At 36.2% G+C, this 21532-nt stretch overlaps 1 protein-coding gene across 1 annotated transcript in view; it reads left to right on the forward strand.

Annotated features, from left to right (window-relative positions):
• Nucleotides 1-686: 686 nt before the first annotated feature.
• Nucleotides 687-21532, forward strand: part of LOC147388020 (6-phosphogluconate dehydrogenase family protein) — a 55208-nt gene continuing 34362 nt past the window's right edge. The window contains exons 1-6 of the mRNA XM_086421663.1: nucleotides 687-947; nucleotides 1057-1145; nucleotides 1926-2040; nucleotides 11261-11411; nucleotides 13631-13713; nucleotides 14511-14606. Of these exons, the coding sequence (XP_086277789.1) occupies nucleotides 819-947; nucleotides 1057-1145; nucleotides 1926-2040; nucleotides 11261-11411; nucleotides 13631-13713; nucleotides 14511-14606 (663 nt within the window). The 5' untranslated portion in view covers nucleotides 687-818. The remainder of the gene's footprint in view (nucleotides 948-1056; nucleotides 1146-1925; nucleotides 2041-11260; nucleotides 11412-13630; nucleotides 13714-14510; nucleotides 14607-21532) is intronic.

Below are 21532 nucleotides of genomic sequence, written 5' to 3' on the forward strand. Positions count from 1 at the left end.
CTGTTCTGGTTCTCAAGAGTCGAATGAGAAAAAAAGTACTTCAAATCATTATTATAAAAAGATTCTTTCAGAAAAATTAACATATTATCAACTTAGTTATGATTTGTTATACTTAAGACACAAATTAATGATTTTTTTTCAAAAATCAAAATTTATCTTTGTTGAAAGTAAAAACTTTTTAGAAGAGTAGCTCATTTTAAGATCTAATGGATAATTTATATGAAAATTGAAGAATTTTATATAAGATGCATTTATTTTGAAATAACGTTAAATCATCTACTGTATTGAAAGAAATGACAAAATAAATCGGTTTGGGGTACTTGCAGTTACCCATTGGATTGAACCTAACGGTTCAAGTTTCTATTGGTTTGGTTCCACTTTAGACCTAGCTCAAATCAGTTTCAATAGAAAGGGATTTGGAATCGGGATTTTCATTTTCGATTTTGATTCCGGTTAAATGGGTACCCATGAACACCCCTACCTCTAAGATTCATGGAAAAATTCAGATTAAAAAAAAAAATTCAACAAAAAATTTCTTTTCAACTCTATGTAAAAGGTTTTGAAAATGGACGGCAACCGAACTTCCACGCAACTTCCAAACTCAAAATTTAAATTCCACGGTGAAAAATAACTCCCTCTGTTTTAGGAAAATTTACGTAGACTTTTTCTCTATATAACCAACCCTAAAGCCATGCTTTTGGATGCCACGAAGTGAGCCAAAGGAATTCTCAAGAATATTTGAGCACCTGCGACTGCGACTCTGAGTGGAAGTAGTTTTGGCTGTTTGGCGTCTTGTCTGCTACACCTAATAGCCATCAATGGCAGTTTTCAGAGCGAGAGCTCTCATATCTCCTTCGAGATCAAAATCTGAACTTCTCTCTTCTCTATTTCCATCTTTTTCACTCCGTACTTTCTCTTCTTGCCACAGTATACCATCTCATTTACAGGTGAGAAAGTCTCCATTACTTCTCTGAATCCCTTGTTCAATTCCTTTATGGAACACAAGAATGATTGACGTTGTTTGTTTTTTTTTTCTTTTTCTTTTGTTTGAAACAGAGGGTGGGATTCATAGGAGTTGGAAATATGGGCTTTCACATGGTCAATAATCTAATTAGGGCTGGCTATGCAGTCTCCATCCATGACAAGTAACGTATTTGGATCCATCTTTCTTTGTTATACTACAATTATTAACAATTAGTGATGCTTAATGTCTCATTTTGTTTAAATTGTTGATTTTTTGAGGTCTATCATCTATGTAGTGTATAAGTTATGGTTTCTTATTATATATATTGGAAGGAAAAAAAAAAAAGGCCTTCTCAAGCATCTCTTTCTCGGGGGAATCATTCAAGAATGAGAAGGATTTTCAATGCGAATTGGCCAACACACTCTTTCGTTTGACACCTGAGATGACTTGGGCAATATTTTGAAAATCTCGGCCGAGTCAGTAAAAAATTGGCCAAGTCAAATGGTTTTCTATTTTGATTTTTTTGTAATTTAAATATGTATTATCAAAATAAAAATTTGATTTTGACAACATCTTTCAATCCATCTTATCTTATGAAAAATTATATCTTTATGTAAATATATACTAATAAATAATTGTAAACCGAGCTAAATGTTTTATTTTGTCTGGAGATGAGATGAAATACCATGTTTTAAAATCATCTTCTCAAGACATCCAATTTGATGATTCAGATTTTTCTTGCAATTTTTGATCTACTGGAAAAATTCCCTCCATATTTATAGAGTATATATTTCCTTAATCTTGGAAAAGTGCAAGATTTAACTATGTTGTGTTGAGGGAAAATATGTCGTGGTTTGTGTGATCAGGGTCAATCTATTTAAATTGTTGTTTTTGTCTTTATTTGGAGTAAAATATTGTTCAATTTGCATTTTTATAAAAATGAACGAAATTGTTTTTTCAGAAATTATAATGCCATGAAGAAATTCTTAGTGAGAGGAATTCCCACGAAAGAAACACCTTTTGAAGTTGCAGAAGCAAGTGATGTTGTAATCACGATGTTGCCTTCATTGTCAAATGTGAGTTCTCTATTGCACTCATTCCCTTTCCAGACAAACTAGTAGGTTATTGCTAAAAAAATTCTAAGATTGGTTTTACTTCAAATTTAGACTATTTAAAAATCTGGAATAGTTGGAATGAATTGGACAATTAGGGATGCTTACCAAGAGGGAAAAAAAAAAAAAAACATAAGAAACATACACCGGTATATCAAGAAACTTAATAGAACATCGTTTACATTTGCTACATGCTAATGCAAGTATCTACAGATTTAAAAGGGTTCTTGGCAAATACAAACATGGTTTAAAATGTCTGAATGTATCAATTGATGCCGATACTGATACAAAATTGCAAAAGGTGGATAAGGTCTTCTGATGTAGGACTATAAAACTAACTAAGATGTTCTTAGATTACGATGAAATTATCAAGGACAATGAATATCACAAACAACTAGATTCTATCATTAAAAAAAGAAAACTTTGATAAATAACTAACAAATAATTCTAAGCAATGTTTTAATCCCCCAAACTTGATCTCAAATATTAAATTGAGGGATCTTATGGATGATAAAACTTTCAACTAACTTAGAGTATCAATTTAATAATATTTAGGAAGATATAAAAAAATTAGGGTTCCTAATGTTAAGTTTAGGGTTAGATTAATTAAAAAAATAGATTTTAGGATGAGTTTTAAATAGATTCAATTAACTAGGGTGGTGGTAAATTACTATGGAGCAAAAAAAAAAAAAAATGTAATTGGAAGTATTTTTACTAGAGTTTTGCTAGTCTAGAGTTGCTGTAAATTATTTGAAAACAAGTAGGGATGATTTAGGGAGGATTATAAGGGATTCGGTTAGGAATTAGAGATTTATTTGGACTGGGCAGCAAGGGTATGATTTGTGAGAGGATTTGTTAGGTTTAACTAGGTGTAGGGACTCTAAAAGATGTTGGATGAGACTGATTTAGTGTTTAAAAATAGAAAAATTGAAAGAAATGTATGAATGACCCCATTACTAACATTGTGGGCTTGCAACTTCACAATTCTAATTGAGAATCGCTCAGGCCTAATGCGAATCATCACATAGTTACCCACTAGGAATTCCTTAAACCTATGGTGTGAATCAACATGCATTTTATAATTTTCATTCCTCAATGTTATTCTCTTCCTAATCTCAGAATGCAATTCATGAATACGTAGTGCAAATGATTGTGTTGTTAAATGGCCTTTGTGAAAGTATCATAGGGATGAGACCAATAGGTGTCCTAGGTTTGTAATTATGAACTATTTCAAATGGACTCATGCTTATGGTCTTATCGATGTAATTGTTGTACGCAAACTCAATGGAATCCCATGATTTAAGATGATCACATACAAGACATCATAATAAATTTCCTAGACTCCTGTTGACTATTTCAATCTAACCATCTATCTGTGGGTGGTATGTTGAAGAAAATTGCAGTCTAGAACCCATCATATTCCACGCTAGTTTTCCAAAAGTAACTCATGAATTTGACGTCCTTATCAAATTCTATGGTCTTTGGCAATCCATGCAAACGAACAACCTATTCAAAAAATATTTGACAATATTAGAACAAGGTAGTAAGTGGAGTCTTGGGAAGCCCAATCCTGAAGATCATAGTAGTATCTCTCCACGGGGAATGTGGCACTGGCAAAGGAGTATACAAACTCATATTCTACTTTCTCTATTTTGCTAGTTTACAAGTACGACATTGCCCAACAATTTTGAAACAATTTTTTTTACGAGTAAAATTTTTGAATAAGGAAGGTATGGTTGTGAACCCCATTAATTAATTATAGATTTAACTTCATCTCATTATTCTTGATTTCAATCACGTGTGTTTGCAACCATCCCAATTTTTATAGGTCTTGCTGATGTGATACTGACGTAGTGGAAGCATGTGAATCAATAGATTCGATAGATCGTGTTCAATGGAACACTCAAAATCAATTTGAATCAATAGATTCAATTGATAAACAAGCAATAGCTTGAAAGAAAATAAAGTATAAAGTTAAAAAAGATAATTAAAAGAGAAAAGATAATTGAATTGATTATTGATTTTCGGATTTGGAGCTCTTTATATCGATAACTCCATCATAACAACTTGTAATCCTACTAAAATACTAAAAATTAATATTCCTAACCTATCTATAATATAATATTAACTTTCTAATCCTATTAGAACTCAAATTGGAGACTTTTAAGCACTTCTAATTATAGTCTAAATAATAAAAACGAATTTAAAACAAATTAGAAACTAAAAAGGAATTGTACTCCTAACATAACTATGAAATAAAAATCCTATTAGAAGTAAAAATAGAAATCCTATTAGAAGTAGAAATAGAAATAGAAATACTAGTAAAGCTCTAACTAGGATTGTAGATGTCCTGCATCAGGCTCCCTTTCTTTAAGAAAACTCGTCCCCGAGTTTGGTGTAGGAGTAGAAAAATCATCCTCTGAGAAATAATGATAGATGTTCTTGATGTTGAATGTCGGGGATATGTGCGTATCATCAGGCAAATCCACTATATAAGCGTTATCGTTTATTTTCTTCAAGATACGAAGATGCCCAATTTTCTTTAGTTTGGTCTTGTTGTAAGTTCCAGCAGAGAAGCGATCTTTACTAAGATAAACCATGACCAAGTCTTCTTCTTCATAGCTCTTGAATCGTCGATGCTTATCGGCATTTGCTTTATACTGTTCATTAGAAGCTTCAAGGTTCTTCTTCACTTGTTTGTGGAGCTTGTGAAGGTTCGCAATCATATCATTGACCGTCACATTGGAGTTGGGGAGAGAAGGAAGTTGTACCAAGTCCAAAGTATGATTAGGCGCTTTGGTATAGACTATGTGGAATGGTGTGTAGCCTGTAGAGCGATTAGGGATTGAATTATAAGCGAATTCAGCTTGTGCAAGTGCTAAGTCCCATTGTCTCGGTTTGTCACCGGAAAGGCACGGAATCAAGTTGCCAAGAGTACGGTTCACAACTTCTGCTTGTCCATCCGTTTGAGGATGGGCGGCGCTTGAAAATTTAAGTTCAGTTTTCAATCTTGCCCATAAAAGTCTTCCAAAACCAACTCAAAAACTCAGAGTCACGATCTAAAGTGATGGTCTTAGGGATGCCATGTAGACGTACGACTTCACGAAAGAAGAGGTTGGCTATATTTACCGCATCGTGAGTCTTGTGGCAAGGGATAAAATGTACCATCTTCGAAAAGCGATCAACAACAACGAAGGTGGAATCGTTGCCTCGTTGTGTTCAAGGTAATCCAAGCACAAAATCCATTGAAAGATCTTCCCAAAGGCATTAGGGACTGGTAAAGGTGTGTACAAACTAGTGTTTTGTGCTTGTCCTTTCCCTTTTCGGCATATAAGGCATCGACGGATAAAATCTTCAACATCTTTCTTGAGAGACTTCCAAAAGTACCGTTCTTCCACAAGTGCAATGGTCTTGTCCTGTCCAAAGTGTCCCGAGAGTCTGCCCCCGTGTAACTCTTTGATAAGATGCTCACGAATAGACCCATTGGGAATGCATAACCTTGTTCCTTTGAAGAGGAACCCATCTTGAACCACAATGTCTGAAGTACCTCGCTGCCCAAATTGCACTTTTCCCACATAACTTGGAATTCTAGGTCGTCAATGTAGAGTTCTTTGAGGAAGTTGAAGCCTATCACATTGCTCCTTATAGTAATGAGTAAAGAATCTCTATTTTGCGAGGCATGAGAAGGACTATGACTTAGTGCGTCAACAATTTTATTGCTGAGGCCAGATTTGTGTTGAATAGTGAAGTTGAACTTTTGAAGCAAGGTGATCCATGAAGAATGCATGCGGCTGGTCGGACTTTGATTTTGGATGAATTTCAAGGCTTGGTAGTCCGAATAGAGTACAAATTCATTTTGGATCAAGTAATGCCTCCACTTTCTAAGAGCACGAACAACGGCATAAAATTTGAGTTCATATGTACTCCACTTTTGCCTTGCCTCCGTTAGCTTCTCACTAAGGAATTCAATAGGCTTTCCTTCTTGAGATAAAAAAGCTCCTACTCCATGTATGGAAGCATCACAATGGACTTCAAATAGTTTTTCAAAACAAGGAAGTGCCAAAATAGGGGCGGAAGTAAGTTTAGCCTTTAAGAGATGAAAGCTAGCTTCAGCATCATCGGTCCAAGTAAATTTTTTGTTCTTCCATGTGTCAGTTAAAAGTGCTGCGATGGAGTTAAAGTCCTTGATGAAATGCCGATAGAAGGATGCTAACCCATGAAAACTTCAAGCTTCGGAGGCTGATTTTGGAGGAGGCCAATCCCTTATGGCTACAATTTTAGTTTCATCCACGTGTATGCCTTCTTTAGAGACTATGTAACCCAAGAAAAGTATCGAAGGCGTGAAAAAGTGGCATTTCTTCAAATTGATGTAAAGATAGTTGGCTTTGAGAGCCTCAAAAATAGTCCGTAGATACAGAAGGTGCTCCGAATCAGATTTGGAGTAGATTAAGATATCATCAAAATAGACCACAACGAACTTACCAATGAAGGGTTGTAGGACTTGGTTCATGAGACACATAAAAGTGCTAAGCGCATTTGACAAACCAAACGGCATAACTAGCCATTCATACAAGCCATCCTTGGTCTTAAAGGCCGTTTTCCATTCATCTCCGGGTCGAATCCGTATTTGATGGTAGCCACTTTTCAAGTCGAATTTGGAGAAGATGGTTGAACCCGTTAGCATGTCGAACATGTCATCAAACCTTGGAATTGGAAAGCGATACCTTATTGTAATTTTGTTCACCGCACGACTATCAATACACATTCTCCATGTACCATCCTTCTTAGGTACCAATAAAGTCGGAACCGCGCATGGATTAAGACTTGGTTGAATGAGACCCTTGGAAAGTAAGTCTTCCACTTGTTCCTTCAATATGTCATGCTCTTTTGGACTCATCCAAAAATGGGGCAGATTTGAGAGACTTGCACCTGACACCAAATCGATGTGGTGTTGTATATTTCTCATGGGAGGCAATGAATTTGGCAAGTTTGAAGGAAGAACACAAGAAAATTCTTCAAGGAGAGGTTGCACTTGATGAGGAACTTGAGTAGGAGGGTCCCGATTGGAAGGTTGTACTACTATTGTGAACACTTGACTTGCTTCTTTTAAGTCCTCATTGATGATGGGAGAAAGAAAACACGTTCTCTTCTCCTTGGCTAGGTGGGAAACCTTGGGCTTGGCATAGGAAGGATGTAGGATCACTTTGACACCATTATGCATGAAATAATAGGTATTAGCTTTGCCTCGGTAGGTGACATCATTATCATGAGCCCAAGGCTTTTCTAAGAGGATGTGGCATGCTCTCATTAGGACGATGTCACAAATAACATCATCCTTATATTGTCCAATGTTAAAAGAAAAAGAGCATTGATTTGACACATTCTTCTTGCACTCATCGTCCACCCAACCTATAAAATAAGGTGTAGGGTGTTGCGTAGTAGGTAGCGTGAGTACATCGACCATATAGCTTGAAATTATATTTTCTTAACTTCCACTATCTATAATTAATTGACACAACTTGTCTTGCACTTTGCATGTAGTTCGGAAAAGACTATGTCTAGTTGAAGGAGCAACATGTTGTACTGACAATAAGTTGCGAATAACACAACTTAGATGTTCACCTTCATCCTCTTCACAAGCCTCAAAGTAGAAAGTCGCATCATTATTAACATAGTGGTCATCTTCGTTATTTTCATAATCAGCCTCGGCTACTAATGTGTGATTCTTCCGGCACACTTCGGAGGTATGACTCATTTTTCCGCACTTAAAACACTTATTTTGCTTTGGGTGTGCATAGGGATTAGGTTGGTGAGGTTTAGGATGTGGAGGTGAAGCTTGAGAGGTGGAAGCATAAGAATTAGTTTGGTGGGTTTTAGGATGTGAAGGTGGAGCTTGAGGGGTGGAAACATGGTTGTTGTTATAAGGGAGTTGATTGTGGGATGGATAATGTTGATGAGATGGGAGGGCAGATTGTGGATAGTTAAACCTCCGATTGTTGGTATAAGAAGGACGAGAATCAAGCATAAAGGATTCTACCTTTAGGGCATTGTTTATGGTTGCGTGCAAGTTTGTGTATTGATGCGTGGTCAATTTCTCTTGAATTCTTCTATTCAACCCATTGATGAAACGCCCAATAGTTTGGTCTTCATTTTCTTGAAGTTCATTCCTTGAGAGAAGTTGAGAGAAGTCATCAACATATTCTTGTACACTTTGAGACCCTTGCTTACAATTTTGTAGGTTGATGAACAAGGTTTGGATGTAATCCGGTGGTAAATATCATTACTTAAGCAATTGCTTCATAGCTGGCCATGATTGAACTTGTCGAAAGCCTTGACGTAGTCGATCTCGTTGGAGATGGTCCCACCAAGAGGAGGGTGCCCCAGTTAGCTTAAAAGCCACAAGTTTGACCTTCTTATCCTCTGAAATTTTCATGTACTCGAAGAATCGTTCAACATTGGAGATCCAATCAAAAAAGTCCTCAATGTACAAGAGCCCATTGAAGCTAGGAATATCCGCCTTAAGCCTATAGTCAAGAGATCGCTCTTGTTGCCCATTGTTGCGAGGATGGGGGGGTGCGTTATGCATGAACACGCGTTCAACCTCTTCAAAATCATGGAAGGGCTGATTTGTGGGTGGGTGATAATGGGTCTGTCTTGCATTGGCTTTGTAATATGGAGGTGGGTGAGTATGGGGAGGGTTAGGGAGAAGTCTATCATGGTTAAAATAGAGATGTTTAGTTGGGGGAGGGGTAGTATAAGGATCCAATTCATCTATGTAATCCATATATGGGGCTGTTATGGTTGTTGAAGGGTCATTGAAGTTATTTAATGGGTTTTGAGGGTTAGGAGAAACGTTTTGTGGGGGCGGATATGTGGCTGTTGGAGGGTAAGGGATTTTATTTTGAGGGTATAGGAGTGATGCAGTATGGTTAGAAGGTTGAGGGAGGGTGGTCTGAGGTGTGGGAAGTGGTACGGTTTGGGCAAAACCAAAATTATGGGTAAGGTTCTGGTTTTGAGGGAATTCGGCCTCTCTAGAAGAGTTTCTAGGGGCTGAATTATAAGGGGAATTGTGGGAGGGATGGTGGGAATCTTTTGGGTCTTCTTCTCCAAAAGTTTTTTACCTTTTTCCTTCGCAATGGTGTTGAGAACCATGCCTTGAACACGAGACTCCAACATAGCCATAATTTTGTTGGTGATTCTTTCTTCAAACTTCTCCAATTTGGCTTCCAATTGAGTTTATAGATAAAATTCTGTGATAGAATCATTTTCACCATTCATCTTTTGTGGATCGTAGCAAGAGCTCTGATATCACTTGACGTAGCGGAAGCGTGTGAATCAATAGATTCGATAGATCGTGTTCAATGGAACACTCAAAATCAATTTGAATCAATAGATTCAATTGATAAACAAGCAATAGCTTGAAAGAAAATAAAGTATAAAGTTAAAAAAGGTAATTAAAAGAGAAAGGATAATTGAATTGATTATTGATTTTCGGATTTGGAGCTCTTTATATAGATAACTCCATCATAACAACTTGTAATCCTACTAAAATACTAAAAATTAATATTCCTAACCTATCTATAACATAATATTAACTTTCTAATCCTATTAGAACTCAAATTGGAGACTTCTAAGCACTTCTAATTATAGTCTAAATAATAAAAACGAATTTAAAACAAATTAGAAATTAAAAAGGAATTGTACTCCTAACATAACTATAAAATAAAAATCTTATTAGAAGTAGAAATAGAAATCCTACTAGAAGTAGAAATAGAAATAGAAATAGAAATACTAGTAAAGCTCTAACTAGGATTGTAGATGTCTTACATAAGATACAATCAAATGTATCTATTTAGGATCTTTGGATCAGTGTGTAGTAAGACATATATTTGATCTGTTTATGGCATGGACATGAGGGATCATCATTTAATGAGACAAAAGGCTTATTACTTATGTTAACCTTCAACTTTGATCTCCTACCATCAAGGCCGTAAGGCAACTAACTCCAACTCTTCTACTGTTCAGAGATACAACATCCCCCCCCTCTCATATTCCACGCTTGTTTTCCAAAAGTAACTCATGAATTTGATGTCCCTATCAAATTCTATGGTCTTTGGCAATCCATGCAAACGAACAACCTATTCAAAATATATTTGGCAATATTAGAACAAGGTAGTAAGTGGAGTCTTGGGAAGCCCAATCCCGAAGTTCATAGTAGTATCTCTCTATGGGGAGTGTGGCACTGGCAAATGAGTATGCAAACTCATATTCTGCTTTCTCTGTTTTGCTAGTTTACAAGTACAACATTGCCCAACAATTTTGAAACATTTTTTTTTTATAAGTAAATTTTTTGAATAAAGAAGGTATGGTTGCGAACCCCATTAATTAATTATAAATTTAACTTCATCTCATTATTCTTGATTTTAATCATGTGTGTTTGCAACCATCCCAATTTTTATAGGTCTTGCTGATGTGATACAATCAAATGTATCTATTTAGGATCTTTGGATCATCGTGTGATAAGACAAATATTTGATTTGTTTATGGCATGGATATGAGGGATCATCATTTAATGCGACAAAAGGCTTCTTACTCATGTTAACTCTTCAACTTTGATCTCCCCCCATCAAGACCGTAGGGCAACTAACTCCAACTTTTTTACTGTTTAGAGATACACCCTCCCCCCCCTACACACACACACGCCCACTAAAAGACAAAGAAGTTCAATGTATCTAAAAGAAGCAAAAAACTTTTAACATAATCTAGTTAAACTATTTTGTAGTTCTTTTAATTTTCCATTCAAGTTATAGTATATGTATCCTTTTAATTTTTTTTTTAAAGTAGTCGATCCAATTTTTCCCCGAATATTACTGATCTTTAAAACCACAAGTAGACATGTCTTGCTTCATCTGCTTCCCCACCATGCTTCATTTTCATCTTCGAAGCATTTTTCCTTTCCAATATTTTTCTATTAACGAGATATCGAAGTAGTTTTGATGATTCAATGATGTTTTGTTTTAAGATGACAATTTAGTTTTCTATTTCTTAATTAATATAGACATGTGAAGCGACTTATCGTCACTTTTTAGTTGTTGTAGTTCCCTTGAAATACACAATTCATGATCCACTTACATGGTTGTGAAACTTTTGTACATTCAATTTAGAATTGAAACTATTTATGCAGGTATTGGAGGCTTACACTGGACCAAATGGTTTGCTTCAAGGCGGGCATCTCCTAAGGCCGTGGTTATCAATAGATTCATCTACAATTGATCCGCAGACCTCACGAAGGCTTTCTACTACTATTTCTAAATGTGTTCTGAAAGAAAATAAAGGTTTTTTGAAGTGAAACAAAGTATTTATGGGGACCATTTGCATGATTGTGAGATGTTTTAGTAGTCATGTTGATAATTCTTGATACATCATTTGATCACTAAGATTTTTTTGCTTTAGTTTATCTCATGAATTGATGGTCAAAAGTTCAACCTTTTGTCTTTGTTCATGTGCAAGGGTAATTGGAGCTTTTGCTATAATAGTGTTCACATTTTTTTTATTATTAAGCTAAATAGGTGTATTGTTATGATGTCAAATACTGTGCTAATAATAGTAGAAAGAACATACGAGTCTCCTAAAATCAAGAATGATGCTTTATTACTCTCTATAACTTTGGTGATACCACACACATGTTCCACCAACTCATTTGATCTAGGCAATTTTATCTCTCGATAACCTATGGTTTACAAAAAACCAAAAATAAAATAAACTCAAGAGTCTAGACTGATTAGAGGATCATTCCTACTCATCCAATCCAGGGCTATGTGTGGTGTCCTAAAAACCAGAGTAATGTTATAGATCTTTACATCAAATTAGGTTGGAGAGATCTAGAAGATCTTTAAGAGGGTTTATTATTATTTGTTTCTCCAATATTATATAAATTTAGTCACTAGGAAACATGCTAGCTGAATTTATGTAGACTATGCATGTAACTTGATTAGTTTAAATAATAGGAAGAAGATGATTTATCATAACCACAGTGATTTTTGGCACTGAATATAAATCACGAAGTAATGGGAAAAAATGAAAAAAGAATTAATAATTTATATGTCCAACTCTTGTATATACTTGTAAAGTCAACACATCAGCATTGCCTGAGCCTCATGCCTCAAGCCTTGACTAAGTGAGGTAGTAGCCTTTTATAAACAAGACGGGTCTTAAGCCTCGATGGTAGGAATCTATACCTCCCTTGGCAGGTCATGTTCTTTGAGGCTGGATTTCATAAACACTGTTGTACATATGTAAACAAGGTCTAGAGTAGTCCAAAGAACAAAAGCAGAAGATTAAATCCAAGTGTTCAACAACTGAGTTTTTTTTTCTTAGCATGATCCCAGCTGTCCATATGCCCTTCCCAAGTTTATTGAGTGGGGAGATCTCATCTGCAATCATTTATGGAAGCTGAGAGCAATGCTGTCTTCTTTCCTGTACTCCCAAGTTCATGAGTGAGGATACTTTGGAGTTTGAGTGAATTTATAAGAATCTAGGAGTAGAACATTTGGGTCTCAGCACAGGTAATGCATAGTGCATTGCAAGGAATTTGTAAATAGGTGAAATATGTAAAGCTAGTAAATTATGATTTGGGAGGAACATCTCTATATGTTGGGCATTATATGTAACAAGTTTATCCGGTTTTCATCTTGTTTGGCTATTCTGCATTTATGCTAATCAGTTTTCATATCTGATTACAAGGTCAATGACATCATAGAACAACTCATGAAACGACAGTGAATAATTTCCTTTGTCAAGACAGGTCCACAAAAGTCTCATAGGCACAAATCTGGCCTTAGCATTGACAGTGGATTCCAAAGCTATTAAATTTAAAGAGTTGAAGCTTTAGGGATAGGTAAGTTTGTCAGTGTTAGTGTGTACACATTTTATTTGAAGTAAAAGTTACTAACATTTTCTTTTGTTTACAATTTCAAATTAATTATTGGGACTGTCCACCAAGAATTCCCAAGATTTTACTTTTGACTATAGAATGTCACCTCCTTACGGGTATTTTTATGCTTAAAATCTGGAATTATTTGGTTGAGATTTAATTAGTGGTTGAAGAGGTCGATGTTAGTAATTGGATGCTTAGTAATTGTCCCTTTTTAATTTTATTTCCTGTCTGAAATCATTGAGAAGATCTAAGCTGATGTTTGCATTATAGAGATAATAAAAATTTAAATTTATTATTAAGTTGTTGTTGTCACCTATCCCAGTGGATGACTTAGGGAGCTTGTTTATACATTGAGATGTAAACCATATGAACCGAGATTAAGGCTCCCAAGGAGCATTGTATCTTTCATTTTTATGCGTTCTCTTATTATATGTTGGACATGATTCTATTACCTGTTTTAGTGGAATCTTATATATTATTTTTTTATGCATTCTATTATTTTAGTGGAATCTCATTATTTTGGAATGTTTTTGTTTATTTAATAATAAGTTGATCCAAAACTAGATACAATTATTTTAGTTCTAGCTTCTGAAAATTAATTAAGGATATTTAATATAGGTTATTGGGACACTCCTGTCATGTTAGATGCTCCTGTTTCTGGGGGTGTTCTTGGTGCAGAAGCTGGCAACCTCACTTTCATGGTATGGTCTTACAGTTTCTATTCTGTGATGAAAGACTGCATTTTCTTATTAGAGATATTGCTAGAGCTTCATTGTAGATATAATTACTTTTTTGCATCATCATTAGGAATTATACTGAACTATACTCTGAATAAGCAGTACACATTTTCCAGGAGTACTATTTATGCTTCTATTTATTATATTCTTTTATTGAAAAGGATTGCTCGGATGCAAGGTTAGGTCTCACGGTCAGAACTAACCGACTATGGATTATATGTCACTTGATTTTTTGCACTTTGACCCTTTCTTTTTGTTTTAACCAAAGCTCCTTTGAATGACAGTTTTTCCAAACAAGTTGAAGTTTTGTTGGACTGGACTGAGGAATAAATAATTCTGCATCCAAAGGACCCCTCGGAGTTTTATCTGACATAAACTTGAGTCCATCATCCTACAATATTACCTTCTCCCATGATTGGATTCTTCTATTTGGTTGGGTGTCGTGTGTGATATGACCTTTGCCAAAAGTCATCAATTGAAATTCCTAACAGGCTGATATGTTGACTTCCCCTCTAGTGGATACCATACTTTGTTCAAGGCTCGAGCATCCAAATAGTTTTCTCCTTCATGCAACTATGAAATTTTTTTTTGAATTGAAGTCTATGGCGCTTTGGACAGTTTTCACAGATTGAACCTTCTAAATTGATTCATGTTTTCGCATGTAGTAGGAATGAAGGGACACATTTTGTGTCCATCAATCACAAAAGTCAATCCCTTATTGTACATGCAAACTTACGAGCTGCAGGTGTCATGTCATTCAGGTTGGAGGCTTAGAGGAAGTCTATTTGGCTGCAAGACCTTTATTTCTTTCTATGGGAAAACACACAATCTATTGTGGTGGACCTGGAAATGGCACTGTAAGTTCTCTCAAAATATTCATTTTGTTTACTTATTTGGAAACTTATATTTTCTGTTTGCAATAATATGTGCAAAGTTTAAAATCTCATTTTGATGCAATGTTTCGGTCTGGAGAAAAATTGAAATGGTTTTGACTGGAACATTCTTGAAACCTTCAATGTTTTTAAGTGATTTTTTCCAATCTTGTCCAAAAAGGGAATATTCCATTGGAACATTCTAAAACGGTATGAAACTTTTTTGATAAGTAAAGATAAAAAATTCATTGATCACCGCGGTCGAAATAACCGTAGAGGAAAACATAATCAAAATACCCAATTACGAGCTAACTTGTCGATTGCAATGTTACAAACTGGTCCCATCTATACAAAAAAACTTAAAAGAAACACCTTTAAAATGTTAGAAGACCTTAAACCAAAAGGTTAGAATGCCCAAAATAGAAATGATGATGTTCTTTATAGGCTTCTTTTTGGTCTGAAAAATTCTGGCATTTCCTTCCCTTCCAAATGCCCCCAACAAATTGCAATAGGCATGTCACGCCTCAAAATCATTTTGTTTTGATAAGTTGTCACGCCTCAAAATCTTAACATGCATCCCCATGATTAAGTGTTAGAATCTCGAGGTGTGAGATGTTTCCCATACAATGATAAATGCATATAATACAACAAGTTTTTACAATGACAAAATATATTGAAACAGTTGCATAATCAAATGCAATTCATAAATAAAAGCAATAGTTCTATCTTAAAAGTCCCTTTATTTGTATACAACAAAAAGAAATATTGGCACATTCTGCCCAATATATACTAACTTGCTTTCTCCTTATAAACCGATCTACTCTATTTATTGATGATCATAACACACAAACCTACTGATTCGGAAACTGCAACAATCATAAATTTGATCAATGATCACTGAAACTTCTTGAAATTGAGGTAGACGTAGAATTTCCATTTAAGAAAACTCATTCTACTTAGATTAGGGAATCTCCACCATTCATTTTAAATTAAAGGAGTGAGTGCTCACTTAAATCCACTTTTGTTTGGAATCATTTTGAGAGAAAATTGGCGACTTTAGGCATGGTCAAACTGAGAAACTGGATAAAGATGTTCAGTTGAAGGACGGGGAAGGTGTTAAGGCAATCTGTCTGACCGACTAATAGGTAATTACCTAGAACTTGGCCATTATGAGGATTTTAGGCTTAAATTGAAATGAAACTTGAGAATAAATTTAATATCCCAAGTGGGAGATTCAAAGATTTAAGACTATTGGTTAGACTATCTCAATGGCTTTGAGAGGCCTTAGCCTAAGTCTAAGTCATTTGATACATTTATGATGGGATGATGATGCATGAGAATGCCAATGTCAAAGTGAAAATTAAAATCCAAGTATGTGTGGAGATGATGTAAAGATGATTTTAAGATATTTCTCATTTGATGTAAAGTATGGTGGAATTAGGCATTTAGATTAAGGATAGATCCATGGAAGGGATTATCTGTACTCCCTTTTCTTATTTGATGAGGTATTCTAAATGTGATAATGGGAGTGTCCCATGATTGGGAAATTGATTTTGCTTGGAATTTTAGGGTCATCCCATGAGAGAGCCCCTTTTTTTAATTCCTTACATTCTAGTGCCTACAAGTATGATGTGATATGGAGAGCATGAGTACAATGTATCCCAAAGGAGGAAGTGACAGTGTTGACAAGGATTTTAATAGGGTGAACCTCATTGATTCCAATTTGCACCAAAAATACAAAAAACCTAAAACCATCAAAATCATCTTGTGCAACAAATTCTCCACCCCATTCTCCCATTTCTCTCCTTCCAAATGCTCCAGTTGATAGCAAAAGGAAGTAAGGCCTAAAGGCTTCTTTTCCTTCTAGTGAATAGATTAAATTCCCAAGTGGAGAACAAAGTCTTTGTGGAAGTAGGGAGGACCCAACAAATATTGAACAAACCCAAAAATGAGACCAAATTTTGGAAGCAAAGGAACCGTGTAAAAGCAAGTGATCCACAAACGCCCCACTTTTCATGCACAAAGGATAAAAATTAAGGGTAATGAAGCATCTTGAAATAAGTTGATCTAAGGTTAAAATTTTATTGGAAGTCGCTAACCAAGTAAAGAATGAAGTTTTTGACGGAATTTTAGAACCCCAAATGAAACTAAAGAATGTGTTTCTTGAGTGGTCCGGAAAGAGCTTACTAAGAACCTTCTCTCATTGTTATTGGTCCATTCCCAAGTCACTCCCTGAATTGCACAAAGGTCGGCTATCTCCTTAATTTCCCAATCGTTAATAGACCTTCCAAGACCTAGATCCCAAGAGGTACCGCTACTAGAGTGGTTCACGACAACCGAGATGGGCTTTTCCTTTTTAGAGGAAAGCTCGTAAATCAAGGGAAATTACTGAGATAAGGCCGTCTCACCGCACCAAATGGCCTTCCAGAAACGAACGCAATCTCCTTTTCCAACTGTGAAGATAATCCACTTACGAAACTTTTGGTACCCTTTTGTGATTCCTTTCCACACACCACAAGCTAATGTTGTTTTCACATCCCCATCCACCCTAACATCTTCTCCCCAAACTTAGCCTGAATGACTTCCTTCCACAAACTAAACTTCTTATCCCCAAACCTCCAAAGCCACTTACCAAGCAGAGCTTTGTTGGAAATCTTGAAACCCTTAATTCCCAAACCTCCTATTTTTTTAGGAGCACACACCATTTTCCAATTGACTAGGTGATACTTCTTTTTCCCCTGTTTATTATTCCATGGAAACTCCCTAACCATTCTTTCTAACTTTGTCTCCACACTTTTTGGAAAAGAAAATAAAGACAAATGGTACACCGAAAAACTTTCCAAAATACTCCTTATGAGAGTTAACTTTCCTCCTTTGACAGATATTTTACTTTCTAAGAAGTCAATCTTTTCGCCATTCTTTCAAGGACCAGTGCCCATATTGTCTTGATTCTATAAGCAACACACCTAAAAGAAGACCTAAGTAGGAAGAAGGAAAGGACTCCACTTGACGCCTAAACATTGCTACCCACCTATGGATCTACGGGACTAAACCCACCCCCAAAAGTTTTTTTTTCCTAAAGTCGACTCGAAGTCTTGACATCATTTCAAAACAGAAAAGAATACCCCTCAAGAGCCGCATTTGGTCGGTCGAGGCCCTTAAGAAAACGATAGTATCGTTTGCAAACTGGTGATGGGTAACCTTAGGATCCCCTTCAAAAATCCCAAAATCGTCTAACTCCCCCAACAATGTTACCCTCTTAAACAACCTACTTAAGGCCTCACCCACCAAGGCAAATAAGAGCGAAGATAGCATATTCCCTTATCTCAAACCCTTAGGACTCCTAAAATGACCTGTCGGACTCCCATTGACAAAAATTGAAAACGACGTAGACGAAACACATTTCATGATCCGCCCAATCCAATTATCTCCAAAGCCAAATTGTTGCATCAAAAACTTTAGAAAACCCCAATTCACATGATTACGAGCCTTGTGGATATCAATCATGCACACTGAACCCGGACCACCTTCTCTCAGTTTTGAATCTATCAACTCATTTGCAACTAAAACCCCGTCCAAGATTTGTTTACCTTTAATAAAAGCACCCTATTCAAAATCAACCACTATTGATAACACTTATTTTAATTTGTACACTAACACTTTGGCGATGATTTTGTAGGTGGAGTTAAGCAAGCTAATCGGTCTAAAATCTCCCAAATCTTTAGCCCCTTCCTTCTTCAATATCACAAGAGCACAAAAGAATTATTTAACCCAAAGTCCCAAAAATTTGAGCCATTGCACAATATTCTGTTTCAGCACTAGAGTGAGCCACAATGTTTTGCTCTTTACTACGCCAAGTAACAAAATTTTCATCAACAAATGTGCAATAACCAGAGGTAGAACGATGATCAGAATGACTCCCCGGCCAGTTAGCATTAGAGTATCCAGAAATAATCAAGGAAGATAAAGGATGGTACAAAAGACCCTTTCCAAGCTAAAATTTTCAAACCAAGCATGTGGGGACTGTTTCAGTCCATACAATGCCTTCTTCAGCCTACACACAAGATGTTCTTTCCTTGCAGCTACATAACCTGGGGTTGATCCATATACACTTCCTTATGTAAATCTCCATGAAGAAATGCATTTTTTATGTCTAATTGGTAAAGTGGTCAATTAAAATTTACTGTGACAAATAGAATAATTCTAACTGAGTTTAGGCGAGCAATAGGTGAAAAAGTCTCACAATAGTCTTCACCATAAGTCTAAGTATACCTTTTAGCCACCAATCGAGCTTTAAGACGATCAATAGAGCCATCAGGTTGATACTTAACTGTGTACACCCAACGACAACTAACAGTGATTTTCTCAGAAGGAAGAATGGTGAGATCCCTTGTCTAATTTTGATAAAAGGCATGCATCTCGTCATCCATAGCAAATTTACATCCAAAAGAAGTCAGAGTCTGATGATAAGTACTAGGGATAAAAATAGTGGACAATGAGAATGTAAAAAAGTAAAAAGTAGAGGAAAAATGATGAAAAGATACAAAATTAAAAATAGGATGGTGAGTGCAGGAACGAATACATTTTCACAATGCAGTTGGTAGTGTAGAAGATGAGGGTTGTGTCGGAGGATGTGGAAGATCCTTAGAAGAAGTAGAAAGTAGAGGATCCTCAGGAGAATCAGGTGATGGTTCGGTTGCGCTAAGGCTGTAAGATATAATTGGTAGATGCTGAGAGCGCTGATAAACCTATAAAGGGGGAGGAGAAGAAACTAGAAGAGGAATAGTAGGAAAAACTAATTCCCCCTGACGAGAATGAACCAGATCAGAATCAAACTGACGATCCGCAATGGAGAAAAAAGATGTAGACTCAAAAAAGGTGACATCAGTACTAGTATAAAATCAACGTCTTACATGATCATTAAAATGATAACCCTTTAAGTTCGAGAATAACCTAGGAAGACATACTTAACAGCTCGAGGAGACAAACTTATCATGACCAATTCAAGAACATGGACGAATGACACACCCAAAGACACGCGGAACAAGAGGAAAGGACTTGGCTTTAGGATATAACATGGAGAAGGGTGTTTGGTTACCCAAAACAGGTGTAGGAATGTGATTAATGAGGTAACAAGCAGTAAGAACACCATCGGCCCAATAAGGTTTAGGAACTGACATGTTAAACAGTAAGGTGCGAGCGATATCCAAAAGATGATGAAGTTTACGTTCAACGATGCCATTCTATTGGGAAGTATTTGGGCATGTAGTCTGATGGATGATACCATGGTCTCTACAGAAATCATAAATACAATTTTCGGTACATTCAAGGGCATTGTCAGAACGAAAATTTTTAACACGGCGTTCAAACTGAACAAATATCTCATCATAAAAGGCTAAGAAAATTTTGGGTAATTTAGAACAGTTTTTCATTAAAAAAAGTCAAGTCATTCTGGAATAACCATTCACAAAAATGACAAAATAAGAAAAGTCAGAAATACTCTTTATTCTTGCAGGACCCCAAATGTCTGAATGAACTACATCAAAAAGACTCAACTGACGACTCTCTAAACTAGGAGGAAAACTACTACGGTGATGCTTGATTAACTGCCAAGCCTCACATTATAAAATTGAAATTGGATTCAACGTAAGAACAATTCGACACAACTTCTGCAATAACGGGCAATCCAAGCGATAATGGCATTGTAGTGGAGAGATATCAGCATTCAAAGTAGGAACATGCGAATCACAGTCCAAAAAATATAGCTATTTTATTTATGCCCTGAACCAATCACCTTCTTTGTCCTGATGTCCTGAAAAACACAAGAGGTAGGAGAAAAAGTTACAGAACAGTTTAGTGATTTTGTTAGTTGACTGATAAATAAAATATTAAAAGGAAAGTCAGGAACAAATAAGTTAAAAGTAAGTTTCATTGAATTGGTAGGATGAAGGTCATCAGTATGAAGGACAGGACGAGAAGAACCATTAACTAAAACAATATGAGATCTAGATGAATGAAAATTAAAGATGGAAGAGGTACCAAACATGTGAGCACTAGCACCAAAGTCAATAACCTAGGAAGATGATGGGGATCGGACAACTACATAAGCAGAATTACCTATATTTGACCATAGTTGTTGTGGGAGCAAATGAGGAAAAAGGTAAACCTGGCAACTTTTGAAGAATTTGACTAAGTTGAGCAGTAAGATTGTCCTTCGACTCAGAATCAATAACCAATGGTCTGGAAGCAGATGGTTGGGTGCAAATATATCAACAGATGCATTATGGGCATAATCAGGACGTTCCCAGTTGATCATTCCTCTTAGGAGGCACTATCTCAAGAAAATCGAGTCCAGCAAGCCCAAGTCTTTGAAGCCCCATCGTAAAGGTGGGGGAGAGATAAAAAGAGTGACTCAAAGGAGGATTGATGGAAGTCATTCCATGGCAAATGCAAGGAACAACCTACCACCAGGAGTACAAGGTGCTTCATTTGCGAACCGATGACATACCAAATTGGTACCTTTGGGCGGTGGTTCCTTCTCTTTACTTTCTCTCACAAGAAAGACTCTTCAATCAATCTGAATCTATCTTATCTATCCCAACAATAATCCTCGGTATGACCTATCTAACCACAATAGTTGCATTTTCAATTGGAACTGTTAGTACCACGACTAGAGCTAGTACCACCATCATGAATCCCACGGTTCCACCACGACCACCATGATTACCACTATGACTACCACCGCAAGTATCTCCACGTCCATTACGAGGAGTTCCACGAATACCATTACTGGTGACTAAAACATATGACTCATTAAGAAAATGAGCTGGGTGCGTAAGGCCCTCTATAGCTGAGAATATGCATTCGCTGCAGTAGGAAGTCGTTCACCAGCCAAAATCTGATTCTTGAAG

The sequence above is a fragment of the Akebia trifoliata genome, chromosome 13 (assembly GCF_017979445.1).
Source record: "Akebia trifoliata isolate Shusen 1 chromosome 13, ASM1797944v1, whole genome shotgun sequence".
NCBI lineage: Eukaryota > Viridiplantae > Streptophyta > Magnoliopsida > Ranunculales > Lardizabalaceae > Akebia > Akebia trifoliata.